General features: G+C 38.6%; 1 protein-coding gene and 1 long non-coding RNA gene across 2 annotated transcripts in view; one reads left to right on the top strand and one right to left on the bottom strand.

The window, feature by feature from the left end:
• The window catches only part of LOC143284452 (kinesin-like protein KIF19), a 51,688-nt gene that overhangs the window by 31,152 nt on the left and 2,421 nt on the right, over positions 1-18,115 (bottom strand). The window contains exons 2-4 of the mRNA XM_076591094.1: positions 14,645-14,725; positions 4,619-4,729; positions 3,888-3,975 (exon numbers count right to left, since the gene is read on the bottom strand). Of these exons, the coding sequence (XP_076447209.1) occupies positions 3,888-3,975; positions 4,619-4,729; positions 14,645-14,725 (280 nt within the window). The remainder of the gene's footprint in view (positions 1-3,887; positions 3,976-4,618; positions 4,730-14,644; positions 14,726-18,115) is intronic.
• Positions 10,393-12,330, top strand: LOC143292831 (uncharacterized). The gene is made up of 3 exons (XR_013056686.1): positions 10,393-10,463; positions 10,731-10,770; positions 11,845-12,330. It is a non-coding gene; the product is annotated as an uncharacterized LOC143292831 (long non-coding RNA).

Genomic DNA, 18,115 nt, shown 5'->3' on the forward strand with positions numbered 1-18,115 from the left:
GGCTGTGTTGAGGACATCAGCTCTTCCATTTATTTGTCATCACCAGATTAAAAAACAACAACCAAAAAATAGAGGAAAAAAAAACATACTACAAAGCCACACAAAAAAGCACAAAGGCAAATAACAATGATTGTATTTGTATTTCTTTTTATCACAACAGATTTCTCTGTGTGAAATTCGGGCTGCTCTCCCGAGGGAGAGCGCATCGCTACAATACAGCACCACCCATTTTTTTGTATTTTTTCCTGCATGCAGTTTTATTTGTTTTCTGATTGCAGTGGATCTTTCTACAGAATATTGCCAGGAACAACCGTTTTGTTGCCGTGGGTTCTCTTACATGTGCTAAGAGCATGCTGCACACGGGACCTCGGTTTATCATCTCATCTGAATGACTAGCGTCCAGACCACCACTCAAGGTCTAGTGGAGATGGACAAAATATCGGCAGCTGAGCCATGATTCAAACCAGCATGCTCAGATTTCTCTTGCTTCCTAGGTGGACATGTTACCTCTAGGCCATCACTCCACTGATGAATGGACAGCTAGTACACAACCCACAGAAAAAAAAAAGCACAGACAGTACATCATAGACTGCGGAAAAGAGAGAAAAAAGTCACTATGTTTGCTAGGAAAAAAAAAAAAAGGAATGGATAGGAAAGCAGATAAAAAGACAAAGGAAGAGAAAGAAGAAAAAAAAAAAAAAACCCAGAAAGCAACAGAAAAGAGGAAGTTTCTAGCACAGAATTTCCAGAAGGTTGGGAAGCTATCTATACTGAACACCCTCGGCATTCCACAGGGTGGGATGGGGTGGTGGGGTCCTCCTTTTTGTGTGTGATGAACAAAGTGAGTGCATGATCACCCAGTCTCAGTTTTCCAAATGTGTGTGTGTGTGTGTGTGCGCGCGCGCGTGTGTGCGCATGTGCGCACGCGCGCGCGCGTGTGTGTGTGCCTTTAATACTGGTATTTACTGATGACCTTTACTGCACAACCATAAGTATCTTAACAACTAAACCTGGAAAGACTGCAGATATGAATAAGACCCTTGCAGTCATTCCCTTTGCAATACATAGGGTGGTCGGTCCAATGTCTGAGTCATCACTTGAAAAAATGGAGAAAAAGCTTGATACAGCTTGCCCCACAACAACTTTTTTGTCAAACTTGGAATAGGAACTGTCCATGGCGACAGCATGAATTTACAGAAGCTAAAAGTCAGGGGTCAAGGTCACAACATGGTGTATGATATCAGTAAAATCTTGTATGTATGAACAAAATGAGGTCTTCTGTCCACTCTCTATCAAATGTGGTACAGTTACTGGTTATGGTGAGGAAACGAACCCTATGCATTATCAAAGCCAGATGTCAAATTTCAAGGTCACACTTATTTATCTAAAATGTAAAAAAAAAAAAATAAAATAAAATGGAGACACATCAGGTGTGTGTGTGTGTGTGTGTGTGTGTGTGTGTGTGTGTGTGTGTGTGTGTGTGTGTGTGTGTGTGTGTGTTTCATGCATCTAATGATTACAAAATAACACACAAAATAATGATAAGCTGAATATTTGAGATACTGTTCTGCATAGAGAAGGCCATTCTGTCAGTGTGACAAGAAGTTATCTTTATTTTCATTTTTATCTGTCACTCGGAATGACAAGTCTTCTCTCTTCCCCCCACAGAGATTCCCATCTGATGTCCACTGGGTGTGCTGAATGGCCCAGACTGTAACTTTTGTCATTAGAAATGCGGTTTTCTGTGCCTTCGTCAACCTTTCTGATGTGAGAACCTCCCGCTTGCAACATCTTAATGATATCAACAGCAGTGTAATGCTGTCATCATCGCATCTTTTGTTAATCATAAGGAGATAGTTAAACTATACCAGCCACAGGAACCAGACAGCTCAAACCCACTGACATTATGAACATGTATATCACGAATGTCATCTGAAATATTCATGTGTGCTGCTGATTAGAAACTTCAAAGATATACAGTAGAAGAAAATCACCCATTCTGCCCGAAAACATAATATATCTCTTTGGAAATAAACACAAGGCGGTAACAAAAGTGTTATCGATTGAGCGGGGAAGGCTGAATTGTGTATTGATTCAGACATTGTCATTCTAGCAGTGTGAGAGACCGCAGGAAAGATGAATTATCCATGGACAAACATTTGTTGCACAATGCTGCATAGAAATTGCCGTCTAGTTCTGACATGCCAGAATAAAAAGAAAAGCTTTTTTTTCAGTTCTCCAAAACATTAGTCATGTTTGCAGTTGCTAAGAACTGGACCATGTTGTTCCTCCAAGTGGAACAAGAAGAAAACAATTTGCTTGCCTACATAAACACAAGACTTTGTTTCCAGTTGCCATGAATGATGTGATGTTTTTCATCCAAGCGACGATAAGAAAACATTCTTTTTATTTGACAAAACATAGACTTTGTTTCTTGTTGCCAAGAACAACATCATGTTTTTCCATCTAAAACATGAAAATAATTTTAATTATCAATAAAACAAAAGTCTTCTCTATTAAAGTGCCAAGAAAATATTGTTTTTCTTCCAAAAATATAAAGAAAACAATTTTTGTATTGACAAAACACAAATCTTCTTTCTACTTGATATACACAACATCATGCATTTCACCGAAGGAAGGCTTCATAATGAGACTGAATTCCCCTCATAACAAAAGATAAATAGATGTCTGCAAGAAAAAAGTTATCATCTGTTCTCACTTATATTTTGTGTGAATGTATGTGTGTGAGTGTGTGCGTGCGCAAGTGTGCATGTGTGTGTGCATGTGCGTGTGTGTGTGTGTGTGTGTGTGTGTGTGTGTGTGTGTGTGTGAGTGTGTGTTGAGTGTGTGTATATGTGTGTGTGTGAGAGTGTGTGTATGTGTGTGTGTGTGTGTGTGTGTGTGTGTGTGTGTGTGTGTGTGAGAGAGAGAGAGTGTGTATATGTGTGTGTGTGTGTGTGTGTGTGTGTGTGTGTGCGCGTGCACGTGCGTGTGTGCATGTGTGCGTGTATGTGTGCGTGTGTGTGTGCATGTGTGTGTGTATGCATGCACGCATCCGTAATCATTCTTTTGTGTTTGCGTGTGTGAAGATCAAAGCAATAGCGAAAAGAATAATGAAAAAGACACAGCAATGTGGTCATATTTTATGATTCAAAGCTCAGCTACCACACATTGTGAACACCCAAAACACAGCTACGGAAGTTCCAGATTCTGTTTCAAAGAGGTGGCAAAGTGTGCAAACTGATCCATATGTGCAACACCACATATACAGAATACAGAATACTTTATCATCTCAATAAGAGAAATCCATGTGTGGTGTATGCTACCCAAACAACATACGAAAATCACAGTCACTGAATGTGAATACATAACAGACATAAAATGCTGAAATGCTAAGTTGATGTGAGCCTCTCGTACAATAACGAATAATCACTATCATACACATGTAATGGTCACACTACTTTAACAGTCACTGAGTGTGAATACATAATAATAATAATAATGGTATTTATATAGCGCTGAATCTTGTGCAGAGACAAATCAAAGCACTTTTGCACCAGTCATTCACACACAGAACATTAAATGCTTAAATACAAAGTTAATGTTAGGTAATCTCATATTAATCACAAATCAACAAATGCAATAAGCACAGCAAAAGAACAAATATAGTCTTCATACTTTAATTAAATAAAGGATGTACATGATTTAAAACCAGGCTATTCAACATTAATCAAATTTAATATACAGTATATAATTCACATATACCTGCATGCACACATGCTGCTGAGGCCTTCAAAGCCTATCTTTGGTTTGTAAAAAACATGAAAAGATTATTAAACAAACAAACAAACAAAAGGTAAAAATACAATAAAGCCACCTGGACATACCTGTAGCACCGTAGGCAAACACTGTTGCATTGTAGCCATTGATGACATTGCCAATCAGAAATTTGGTGGTTGCCTCATAAACATCTTGCTGTCAAACAGAACAACAAAACAAAACAAAAAGTTACAAAGGCAACAATTTTTCATTTGTATATTATCACATGAACTACATAAAACATTCTTTTTCACTGAAAAAAACTGAAAGTGCTCTCACTTTCTTCATACACATTTAATAATTCAAAATATTTGATTTAATCTGACTGAATATACAACTTGACATTTTTTGGAATGATGTTGTAATAAGGATCTCAGCAGAGAAAAAACTACTTTCAACACAGATGATCTGGAACTTGAAATGATAAATACTTTAAAGGCTTTCAGCAGAACACAGCAAACAGAATGTGAAAACCACTCTTCTGAAATATATAAGCAATTTAATGATAATAGTAATAATGATGTTGATGATAATAGTAATAATAGTAATAATTATTATTTCTAATGGAATAATAATAATAATAATAAAAAATAATTACAATTATTATTATCATTATTATAAAAGTAATGTGTTTAGATTTGTTTTAAACGTTCACAACTTTTATTTCCCCCTGCTGTGTCAGTTGTATCATCTTCTCACCTCACCAACTACTGTGCTTTTTGCAATCGTCTGGATTTTTATCAACCTCTTCAGGTATGAAGCCCAAATCATGGCAACTCAATGCACAGAGTTAACTCACCTGCGAGGCATTTCCATCGAAGGTGCAATCGAAAACAAACTGTTTTTCTCTGGATCGATTGGCCCTTAGGATGTCATCAGGATCATCTGCTGGGTCCATAAGCACAACCATCTGGAAAAAAGGAAAAATCAAAAATCAAAATTGATATGTGATAGTTCTGATCACAGTGAAAGAAAAGAGGTTTATGGGAGGATAGACTGGTGTGTGTGTGCGCACGCACACATGCATGTGCAATTGTGAGAGACAGGGAGTGTGTGTGTGTGTGTGTGTGTGTGTGTGTGTGTGTGTGTGTGCGCGTGCACACATGCGCATGCTCATGCATGTGCATGTGTAATTGTAAGAGACAGAGGGATAGAAAAGGAGAAGAGTATGTGAGTGCAAGTATTTGTGCATTTATGTATGTGTGAATGTATGCACCTGCAACTTGAGCACACACACACACACAAAAAGTTTACGAGAGAGCTGTGGGGGGTGGGTGTGTGTGTGTGTGTGTGTGTGTGTGTGTGTGTGTGTGTGTGTGTGTGTGTGTGCGCGCGCGCACGCAAGCACACATGCTTGCATGTGTGTGTTTAATAGGCTTGTACATGTGTGTGTATATTCAGACAAGCATGCATGCATGCATATGCGTGTACATGCATGTGGCAACATTTTGTTCAGTTTTTCCACATGTTCCTTGAACAAATCAATTAGCTTTCTCTCCCTCCCCCTTGTCTCTCTTCCCTGGCCTACAAGTTCTGTGATCCCTCTCTCTCACTCTCTCTCTCTCCCATTCTCCCTCTCTGTGTTCCCTGGCAGACAAATTCTTATCTATCTCTCTCTCTCTTCCCCTATGTCCCTATCTCTCCCTCTCCCCCATCTATCTCCCTGTGTGTGTGTGTGTGTGTGTGTGTGTGTGTGTGTATGTTCCCCTCTTTCTCATTACTCTTCCCAGACCTTTTTGTTCTTATCTCTCTCTATCTCTCTCTTTTTCTCCATATCTCTACCTCTCTCTAGTCTCTCTTCGCTGGCCTACAAATTCCAATCCTATCGATCCACCTGTACAAACAAAGGGGAACACAATTTGACACTCAACTGTGAATCGGTGGCTTCTCTGCCTGCTCAGGGCTGAAATCACTGAGTCTATTGTTTTGTTTTTGTTTTTTTTTCTGGCCTGAACTGCAAGAACGGTTTTATCACTCAGCAAACTTGGGTTTAACATGTTGGAAAACAGTGTTTTATTGTCTGATTGCTAACACAAACCGTGTCAACTCCATTAGAAATTTTAAAAAAACTTAAAAAAAAATAAATATATATATATATATATATAATACTGGCAATAATATAAACTTTGGACAGTGTCTTTTGATTGTAGAAAAGAAGTGATGATAAAAATAAAATTATCAATCTAATCTGACAAAAGGAAATGTAATTCTTTTTTTCTTTAATAGGAAAAACTATATAAAAAAAAATAGTGACAATCAAACAAGAAGAAACAACAAACAAGACTGTTTTTAACAGAAAACGTTTCTTATCTTAAGCCCATTGTTATTTAAAAACAAATGCTGCACACACACACATACGCCAGTGTGCAAACACAAACATGTACACAACACACACATATTCATTCAGAACTAATAAAACAAGTATATCACCATCCTGTCCAATATCTTCATTTATAAATATTAGATAAACATGAAGTATTTAGTTTGCATGGCTGCTGTGAGTTGTTCTGAGTTCTTGCAATACAAAACTTCAAACCAACTGAAGTGTGGCATTAAATGGTGAAGATTGTCTGTTTGAAAATGTTATCTGTGTGCTGTTTGCTGAAAGCCATCACATCATATCTATTGAAATGAAGTTTCTTATATGATAAAAAAAAAAAAAGAAAAAAAAAGAAAAGCTGACTGATAAATGAGATTTCTCTCTCTCTCTCTCTCTCTCTCTCTCTCTCTCTCACACACACACACACACACACACACTCACACACACATGATCAAAGAAGGGTACTGGACAATAATCTGAAACCAAGTGACTATTAGATTGTGATGATCATCAAAAAACAACCAAAAAGCCAGTGAAGTATTTGAGTGCACATGCCTCAGATGACCATTTCTTTCCTTTTGTTCCTTTGTTCATTTGGGTTTCATGACAACAAAATGTCAAGTCAAGCCACGTCACACGCACACTCAAACTGATCAATATGGCACCTTCCCAGGACCTTATTCTTACACTGTAACAGGTCTGACCCACATTAAATGCAGTGAACCATAAGTCAACAAGCACCTGTTCCAGTGTATACGCAGCACTTCATAAGGCTTAGCGCTACTGTGCCAGCAACTCTGCCGTGTATGAGTGGGGTGTCCAAACCATGCCATTTCACACTGCCTAGCACTTGTCAATAATCCTTTGTTTTCATGCACTTTGTCGAACATGGTGACCTTTTTCTTTCCCCAGTATTCTCTGTCTGAGAGCATCCAAAATATCTGTCTTTGTAATAATGGGCTTTTATATAATGTGCTCTAATTTTTTGGTACAGGAACTCAGGGTGCTAGCAAATAACACCAATATGGGAAAAAATCATTACCAAAATTAACAACACAGGGCAAGACTTAAAAAAGACAAATGGAATGTGGCAATCACCCAACACAAACACACACACACACACACACATAGCAGTCTCGGTGTGCAGTTTCAAAACCATTTCAAACCATATCTGGAGTATTCAATATGCCCCAAAATACTGGCTTTATGGTTCATTTATAATATTATTATAAAACCAACAGTGACAACACCCCACCACCCTTTACAGGCTTCCAATTTGTGTTGGCACTCAAACTGTGCTTAGATCAAGCAAGTGAGTGATTTATGGTAGTTCTTGAATGACACACCAGAGTGGGCCCATGCAAAAACATTACACTTTCACACGTAGGCACAGTATACAGAGATAAAAGCATAGAGAGAAAGAAAAATGTGAGAGAGAAAGGGGGAGTGGGGGGGGGGGGGGGGGGGCAAAGGGAGGGAGAGACAAGGGTTATAGAGAGAGAGAGGTTGTCAGACAGACAGACAGTGGAGAAAGACTGACAGTGAGAGTATTCGTTTGGTTGGATTCATCCAGTTCAAAATAAACAACCCAATGCTCTGATACACCGCTGCGAAATCCAGAACATTGCATGTCCAAGACAAGACACCAGCAGTGCCTTGTCTGCAGCGTGAGAATGAAACTGAAGCAAATAGCATATACCTAGAGAACAGATACACTAACTTAAGAATTTTAAAATTCACTTTTTACAAATGTCTCTGCTGTGACAGGCTGCTCTCCCCAGGTATTGAACCCATCTTGTTTTTTGGGTTGTTTTTTTGTTTGTTTGTTGTTTTTTTTGCTGTGCGAAAGTGTATTTGTTTTACTATCCAAGTGAATTTTGCCAGGGAAAAGTGTTTTGTTGATGCTGTGGAGGTCTAGTAGAGGTTAGAATAATAAAAAAAATCATGATCCAAATACTGGGCTCAAACCCTGCACTCTTGCTTCCTAGTTGGGTGCATTACCACTTGGCCAACAGGCTTTTTGCTTGAAGCAACACGGAAGTGAAACTGTATGCATTATAAAGCATGAAACTCTATATATCATAAAGCAATCCAAGACATAGTGAAATAAGGTACTATTTTCTGAGAGATATCAAAGAAAAGACAGGAAAAAAAAGAAAGGAAAAACGAAAGCAAAATACAGGTGGAACAAGTAAAAACTATCACAAAGAAAAGATCTCTTTCTCTGTGTGTGTGTGTGTGTGTGTGTGCACGCGCGTGTGCGTGTGTGTGAGTTTTTTTTGTTTTTTTGTTTTTTTTGTGTGTGTGTGCGTGAGTGTGTGTGTGAGTGTGCGTGTGTGTGTCTGTGTATATATATACATATATGTATATGTCAGTGTACAGAATGCAAAATGTCTCTTTCACAATCGCACAAAGGAACAGAATGTGGGTGGCCCTGTGTGCTCCTCAAGAAGGTGAAAGGAGCAAGTCAAGCAAATCAATCAGAACCTGCACAGCTCACGACCACAGCTGAGTTGTTTTCCTTCCTGTGTGGTCACTGTTATTGTGGTCCCGCATCTTGAACGTGCTGACATGGAAAAGGCCGGTGTATTTGCTAAGCGGTCAGAGTACTGAACTTTAGTCATTCAGATGAGATGATAAACTGAGGCCTATGCAGCATGCATTTAGCACACATAAAAGACCCCACTGCAACAAAAGGGTTTATCTTGGGCAAAATTATGGAGAAAAAATCCTCTCTATGTGTGTGTGTGTGTGTGCATGACCAAAGCCTGACTGGGTAACAGGAAATGAATATGGAGTACCTAGAGGCTGCTGTTAACTGCTTCTACCCAAGTAGACAGCCTGTTGTGCAAATGACTAATTGGAAAGTGGTTAGTTTTGTCTCAATCCAATTGGCCAAAGATATGCGCTATTTAAGTACCAATATATTTTTCGTTTATTTTAAACACTCAATCTGAGGGTCATGGTGGGTTGAGGATGGAGACTTTTCCAGTCTCCCAGGACTACATATCTGTGGACCAGCTAGTGCCTGAACCTCCTTCATGTGTTTACACATGTGGAACATCAAATATGTACATTAAAGATCCTGTAATCCATGTCAGTGGTTGATGGGTCATGGAAACGCAAGAAAATGCCACTGCTCACGTTCACCATGCACACACACATGTATGTGAGTAAAAAAAAAAATTTTAAGTAAAAAAAAAAAGGAAGAGAGTTGTTCAAAAACTGAAAAGCATGACAATGTTTATGTGGTAAATTTGAAATCCTGCATGCAATGTGCTGTCTGGTCAGGTGCACACATAGTAAATACATGTATGGTGACACATACTCATGTAAATATTAAGCAGATAATCATAAAACTAGAACATGATGGAGTGATCGGGTCAAAATGAAATGTGTGAAAATTACAACCATTTTGACTGCCAACATCTTCCAAAACAACACACTACAAAGCAAACCAAGGAAAAGAGAAAAAATCAGCAACAACAACTACAACAACTAAACAGGCTGCAATGCATTCATTTCAAGTCTATGACAGACTTGGTCCAGTGTCAACAAAAGCACATTTTCTTTGAATGATTTTTATCATCAAAGAAAAGCTTTAAAAAAAGGAATTGTAAAGAAAGTTCAAACACATTAGTGTCAGGAAAATTATCTGCCGGTACAAAGGCGATGACAAACAGAACAGAAGCAAGAAGAAAAAAAATCCCTTTCAACCTAAAATGCACATTAACAGCAGTGTAACCCACCATAATAGAAAGAAATTTTTGTTTGTTTGTTTTTTGTTTTTTTAAGAACTGTCAAACCTGCCATTCATTCTCTTCTGTTGTGGACTGCATTGAAACTGTGTCACTGTAGTGACTGCCAAATATTTACTTGTTACGTTAGTGTATCTGTATCAGGTTGTGAAGTGGGTGTGTTTCTCTGCTTTCATAAGCATTTTTACACCGTATTATTCAGGGCACGCCAAACCCTTCAAGTGAAAGGCCTGAGTTTCTTTCAACAGCAAAAGTAATGTACCCTCTGTGAATGAGTATGTCTATTTCAGTCCTCTGATCACAAAGATCCTGACAAGTACAGAAATACACCTAGGGCACCAAGTACAGTCAAGAAAGAGAGAGAGAGGGGTAGATAGACATACAGAGAGAGAGGGGTGGGGTGCGAGTGGGGGGGGGCTCCAGAGAGAGAGCTTTACATATGATATGCGCACACCTTTATGATTTGTAGTTCTGAAAAATGTCCCATGCTGTAAACTACCTTTGTGTAAATGCCTGGTATCCAGTAAACACCTACATCTCGTTTTGGGTTAAAAACTACTCATAAGGTAGTAAAGTAACTTGAAAATGCCCATCCCCTACTTTAAATAATAATAATAATAATAGTATTAATAATAATAACAACAACAACAACAACAACAGCAGGAAATTATCAAAAAGTTGATACCTGAATTTGGTGTTTGTGATCATGTTGCTTTACAAAGCAGTGCAGATTTAGATTGGAGATAAAGAACATAAAGCCTGCATGAGATGTTGATGTGTGACTGAAAAACCAAGTGACAGCATATATATCATTCCATGTTGCTGTGTTGCAGCCAACTTCATGGTTGAAGAATCTACTGCACTGGAGGGCTGGTGGGTGAGGATTTTTTGTGTATGTGTGCTTGTAGATATGGGTGATATTTTCTTAGTAGGTGTGCTTCCAGATTTGGGTGGGATTTTTTTTTTTTTTGTGCAGGTGTGCTTGCAGATTTGGGTGGGATTTTTTGTGTGTAGGTGTGCTTGCAGATTTGGGTGGGATTTTTTTGTGCAATATTCCGTCTTATATATATCATGCAATGCTAATACATGTCACCCAAACCACTGGCCTTTGACCTTCTCTTCCAAATGATGGTGCTGGGATGTAACTTGTCCTTAAGATGATATGTGTGTGTTGGCACATGAACCTAATTTTATAGGCTCCTTCAGAATACTAACAGGGTGTGGAGTCAGAACCAGGGTTAACTCCAAGGGAAAAGATCATCCTAAACCGAATGTCTCAGCAGAGATTCCAACCCCTGATCCCACGATCACAAATCCTGCGCTCTACCAAATGAACAATTCTGGCCGCACACACAAACAACAACATATGCATACTCATGTATTTACTATGTACACCCACCACACACACAACCATCTATAGAGACACAGCGCCAATGAAGCCATATGTGGCAGTCCATTGAAACAACTGACAAGTGTTGGTAATTTTACTAATTCATTGTGCTTTTTGCCCACCATTTTGTTACACAAGCCCCTTGCTCTGTGAATCTACACCAGAATGAAAGCAGTGTTGTTGGGACCATGATGAATTATTCATCCATTATAGAAGCTTTGTCACCCAAACCAACAGACAACCCACAGACAGACTGAGGTTAAATAATCTGCTCGTGATTAATTCACTTTACAGAAATATCATTTAGTGTCTGTGAAAACAGTGAGCTGTCAGAGAAACTGGAAGAACATATGCCATCTTCTTTTGCATTTTTTTTGTTTATTCACTTGTTTGTTTTTGTTTTGTTTTGTTTTTTGCTGCCCCATCATCTGCACTGTATCAGTGACATTACTCCCACACTATTTAGTTCCAGTCTCCCATTCACAGCCACACCCAGACTATTCTCATGCTGTATCTCGCTATTAGTCCAATTGCAACTATTAATGTTTGATCAACAGGAGACCACACACCAGAGGAGACCCTGCACTGCAGCTGATTCACTTCAGTGGTGTTCAGCAGTACTTGTTTTGATTCAATATCCACAGAACACGACCTTCTAAGCCCCCTATTGATGACGATAACTGCTTAATCATACAGCTAGACTTGGCAAGCATCCTCATTGTTTCTTTTGCTAATTTCACATTTTTGTTGGTGGTGAAAATTATGTCAAGTGTTTTTTTTGTACACAAACCTGGAGCTGAAACTAAGATCTGGTGTTATCCACACAGTTTGCAATATCACTGAAGAAAAAAAGACACTAAAGCCTTATGCTGTGACCTTCCATGTGTGGTGAATTCAGAATGAGGAAAGTGGACACTGGACCATGGACAGGTCTGAACGGAGATATAAACCATTGACCAGTGACAGCAAGGAGCCACTATTCACGCCGGAACTGTAGCCTTTCCTTGAGTCTGTGACCTTCATGACCATGATCCGTGGGCATTCTCAAGGAAGGGGGGTGGCCTCTGACAGAAGTTAATCACTAAGAACTGCAAGTCATGCCATTGGGATGGGGGTAGGGGGAGAAAGCGGATCAATTTGTTCAGCAACAAGATCAATGGGGGAACCGAACCTATCTTGCCCACACAGTATTCTGTAGTTGAGGCTGCTGGGGGAGAGGATGGTGCAGGGGGTTAGGGGGGGGGAGGGGGCAGTGTATATATTGATTTTCAAATCACCCACTTGGTACTGGTGATCAGCTTTTGCACTGCGGTGGATTGATTGTATGACTGAACTGCCCAGGCTCAGAGGTTCTAGGGAATCTGATCAACAAGTTAATAACAGGACTTGATCTGGGATTTGTAGCAGTTTATGTGGTGTTTGTTATTGATGTTATAATGCTGTTGTTGTAGCTGGGCAAAGCTTCTGGATTGTCTTCGATACACTTGATGATGAACTTTGTTGCTGTTGACTGCTGGTGTGTGTGTGTAAGTGAGTGAATGAGTGAGAGTGTGTGTGTGTGTGTGTGTGTGTGTGTGTGTGTGTGTGTGTGTGTGTGTGTGTGTGTGTGTGTGTGTGTGTGTGTGTGTGTGTGTGTGTGTGTGTGTATGTGTGTGTGTATGCACTGTATTATGTCATGTTGTATTGTGACATGTTGAAATGAACTGAATGCTTGTTTATCATTTATGTTCAAAAGGGACATATAGCTCATTTTTTGCTCAGGATGTACAGTTTCCTGTCATTTGGATTTTGACAGCTTGAACTGTAGTGACTTTTATATGTGGAACTACATAAATTGTAACATTTAGCAAACAATCAATGGCAAAACATGTACAGATAAAACACATGTACACAAGACACATACTTACACAATCATTCACTCACAAATACACACATCACATTCAAGTGTTCACATGGACTCACAGTCATACAGATTTCCCTCTGCATACAGATTTCCCTCTGTCATGTGTGTTAGATATAACACCTGACTTACTCATGTTTTAGACTAACTAACTGTTACATCTGATAAATCACATTCTCAAAAAAATGCCTACTGAAAAATAAAATCAAAAAAAGAAAAAAGAAGAAGAAAAATAAGATTAAAAGAAAAAAAAGAAAAGAAAAGTGTCCAAAGTATCTTTTTTTTTTATAAGACATATATCATCAGTAAATATGCATGTATGTGTCCCATACGGACATAATATGAACAACAGCTTTATAAACAAGCTTAGATGACTGCAACCTCAACCATCTTTGTGTAAGCAGTTCGCACCCATGAGAAATCAATAATGCCCAGCATGAAATCTGTACACGTCATTCTTTTAAGGTGTATGCAAACATTAATGGTTCAGCAGTCCGTACACACTTCTGGAGGAACAGTACACCCAGCTACCTATGACAAATCTAGAAATGAAGAGTTAACACCTGCAGTTCACACACACACACACACACACACACACACACACCGCTGACAATTCTACAGTGTGCATGCCCCTACTGACCTTTCTTCTTTACCTCTCTCCTTTTTTTAAAACGTAGGATGTTTAAAAGCAAATAATGGTGCAATAATGATGTCTCCGTTCCACGCAAATGTCAGCATTGCTGGAAGCGTATGCGCTAGCATGAGCACATATTCACACAATTTTATGCACATAAAACTTGGAGCATGTGCACAAGTTTAGGCAGTCAAAGACATGTCTGTCTCCCTCTCCCTCTCTCATATGCATTCATAGTGAGGGCACACACCAACACACACTTTTCTCCCTCCCCCTCCCTCCTCCCCACACAAATGCATTCATGACATTGACATTGAGAACACACATACACACACACACATACTGGATTTGGTAATCATAGCAAAGAAGCTAACTGCAGACTGCTTTTAACTGGATATCAACTGTTACATAAAACCATTTGGCCAAGAGAAGCAAACAGATAGGCCTGGTTTGCATCAGTTTGACAATTGTACAGTATATGAACACCAAACTATAATTATGCACAAATATAAATTTTATTTGTATCTGAGGATTCATCAACCATACATTTGTGTTTTCAAACTGTAAAGGACTCTATGTTCTGCATATCTTCTAGAAATAAGCAGTTCTGTTTTTTTTAAGTTTATTTCTTGATACAGACACTGTATGCATTTGCATGTATTATGTATGCAAATGCAAAAAAGACTGCAGTTCTTAAAACCAAAGGTATGTCTTTTGCACAGGTGAAGTGCTGAGCAGCATGCTAATTTAATAACACATGTTCAGTTTCCTTATCCAGAGAGAGTAAAAGAGTGTGAGGAATATTCAAATAAGGATCACTTACATTATCCTCCACTTTGTGGGCTGTCGGGTGGGCACCCTGAAGGATCTCATCTTCTGTCAGTGGACGGATACGAAGAGCAACCTGGGAAACAATAAAAAGGAGAAAATATTAGTACTTTGCAATCAACTGATGCTTTACCAACATTCACAATAAAAACCATCTACAGCCTGGGAAACAATAAAAAGGAGAAAATATTAGTACTTTGCAATCAACTGATGCTTTACCAACATTCACAATAAAAACCATCTACAGTGGTTAGCATCTCGGACTGATGGCTGAGAGGGGTTTTTCAGCCTGCGGCCATCTCCCACCCAGAGTAAAGTGTGCTACAAGCTTAAATGGGGAGACTAGGACCACTCAGTCAAGAATCATCCACTTCACGGATGCGTCTTTGGGTGTGCTGCTCTAATTTCCTGACCAACAATGCAAGCATATGTATCTCTCTGGCCTGGTTGACACAGAATATCATTATGACAGGAAGCGTACAGTACAGCCTTGTCAAGTAGTCTCAAACAAAAATGGACCTCCACAGCAGTACTGTCATCATCATGGTCATCTTCCTCCTCCTTCTCCATAATAATATACACCAAAAAGTCCCAAATTATGTGGCCTTTCATGTCCTCCTGTCATGGTGACCTCAGTTTCAATGCCCCTCCACTTCCATGTTTATAGTGTCAGCCGATTCGCAGGGGGCTGTTGCTGGAGGGACATCAGTGTCAGGCAGCATTTCAAGGGGTGCGTTGGGCTCACAGTCAATAGAAACATTATGACTAGAGCTAGCCTTTAAAGCTAGAGTTTTAACAAGTGAACATCCCTTACAGGTGCAGATAAACCAATTAATCCAATTTGTGCCTACGGAGTCTAATACCCAAATAATGGCTAGCTTGTGATCCTTAGATTACGTCAATTTAGTGTTAATGAATTTCTGTGTCTCTGAACCAAGCATTCTTACATTGTAAGCTAAATAGTAGTAGATTATATATTTTTGAGAATGGATAATTCATGTTTTTTGTTTGTTTATTTGTTTAATTTCTTTTTCTTTTATCAATCCATTCCTCAGTCCCCCCCACAATGCTTTTCTCTTGTGGTCATTGACATTTGTACAGGGTTACGTGCAAATGGACAGGGAACGAGATATGTGTGTCATAAAAACAACATGATGTGTCAGGGAAACAATATGGATATAAACAAGGTGAACAAACTCCAATAACTTCTTCCCCTATGATGGAGAAATATTGAAAGCTGAAATCAAATCATACTCTTTCACAAGCTCTGAACAAAGCATTTAACAGTCATAAAAAATTATATTTTAAAAAGTACAAAAAAAACCAACAAACCATTTAATAGTCATCAAAAAAAAAAAAAAAAAAAAAAAAATAAAAAAAATCATAAGATAAACACTGTCTTATAAATGAGTATGTGCATCTATTTTTTTTATCTGTATGTAAGCATAGGACAGAAGGAATGTATTCTGTGAGTAACAGTTTGGAAGTTGGGTGGGACTAGATTACAAGGTAGATTCGAGATTTAAAAAAAAAAATCATTACTCAAGGATAAAGATTTTGGCAAAGATACATGTATTGTTATTTGTCACAGATTTAAAGAAATAAACTTAAAAGAAAAATTAAGACAGTCTATTATAACATGAAACAAAATAAAGTCTTACTAAATCCAGCAAATGTTACATATGTCTAAATTGTGAGAATTTTTTTTAAAGAACATATTAACCATTTTAGAGGAAAGAACCGAAACAGGGTGGGAGGAATACCAGCCATTCCTGCTCCCACTTACTTAGTGGACAGGGCTTGATCTGAACAGCTGGCAATGTATACGTGTAACCTAAACTAAGAAGCTGTATAAAAAAAAAAAAAAAAAAAAAAAAAACTGCAACAGAAATGGTCAAGCGCAAGAAAGGGAGAACAGAAACTCACCATATAAGTACTACACATATATGTACACTCCATCATCAAAATTCTAAAGTGTGAAGAAAAATCATCCCACCTATGAACTGAGCACAGTGCTAACAACGGAAAATTCCCTGTCATGCTATACCCCCCACCCCCTCCCCTTCATGTACCTGTCTGCTGTAAGTCCTACTGAACATTGCCCTCGAAATCCAAACGTCAGGCAATAAATGACTGTGCAGTTACCCCCCATATCAACAGTCTAGATTGCAATCACTGGGAGCACAAACCAACAGCAAATTATGGCCCTTGTTAGTAAACGCTATGCAATGTTCCTGACGGCAAGACTAACATGATAGGAATATACATAACTGCCATCCCTGGAACCACTTTAACGGACACAACTTCAATCAGAAATTCTTGTTCATCTTCTTTTTTGCCTTTAACCATGTGAAGAATCCTTGGGAAGCCACACATAAAAACTGCTCATCAGATTCTTCAAGATCTGTCAGCTGTGTGTCAATGCAAATGGTTTCCCCCAAATCAACAGACTGTAAAAAATACCACATTTGACTGAAAGTCAAAGTCAAATGCATGCAGAGAACATAGAATTGCCATAAGCAACATGCATAGTCCAAAAGTTACAACTGTGGACAAAAGCAGTTTAACCAACAATGCAGAAGTGATCCATGCTAACCTCACTAGATCTAAAACCTTCAGAATCCTGGATGGCTCATCGTAATGATAAAAAATAATAACGATAATGATCATGATAATATCAATGATAATAATAATGATTTCGATAGTGGGTATTTATAATGTGCTCTACATCCTGAGCATAGGGCCCCAGAATGCTAACAATCAACATCAATATGGGAAAGAAATGGAACAAAAGTTAACAACTCAGGGCCCAATAATCAAAAACTTATAAGAAAGACAAAGGGAATGTGTCCATGACAAATGCACACACACACACACACACACACACACACAACACACACACACACACACACACACACACACACACACACACACACATCCATGAATATAGAACAGATGAGTTTCAAGGCCAGATTTAAACTGAGATTTTGTTTCAATATGACAAATTTGACAGGGAAGTTTATTCCAGGTGAAAGGACCAAGGTCCATGAAATTTCTTTTTCATGACGTAAAATATAATGAATATAATGTGAGTCAGCAGATGAATGCAATAGAGGGAGAACACAAGGCTGAATGTTCAGACAAGTGCTGAGGGGCATGCCAGAAAAAGTATGGTAACACATAAAAGAAACTTTGAAATCAATTCTCTGAACAACCATTTGATGACTTCTTCAGGGTAATGACCATCTTCTTTACAGCCAGAAGTACAAATAATCACTCCACTGCTGCCTGAAGAACAATAAATCCACAAGCTGCTACCTGTTTCAATATCATTTCAATATATATATATATATATATATAGCTTATAACATAAGCTTTTTAGTGCACACTTTTTGAGCACTTTCATTGTTTTAACTGTTATTTTCTGTGCTCAATGGCAAGTAAAAACACCCTGATGATTTAGAAG

Source organism: Babylonia areolata, chromosome 1 (assembly GCF_041734735.1).
Source record: "Babylonia areolata isolate BAREFJ2019XMU chromosome 1, ASM4173473v1, whole genome shotgun sequence".
In the NCBI taxonomy this organism is placed as follows: Eukaryota; Metazoa; Mollusca; class Gastropoda; order Neogastropoda; family Buccinidae; genus Babylonia; species Babylonia areolata.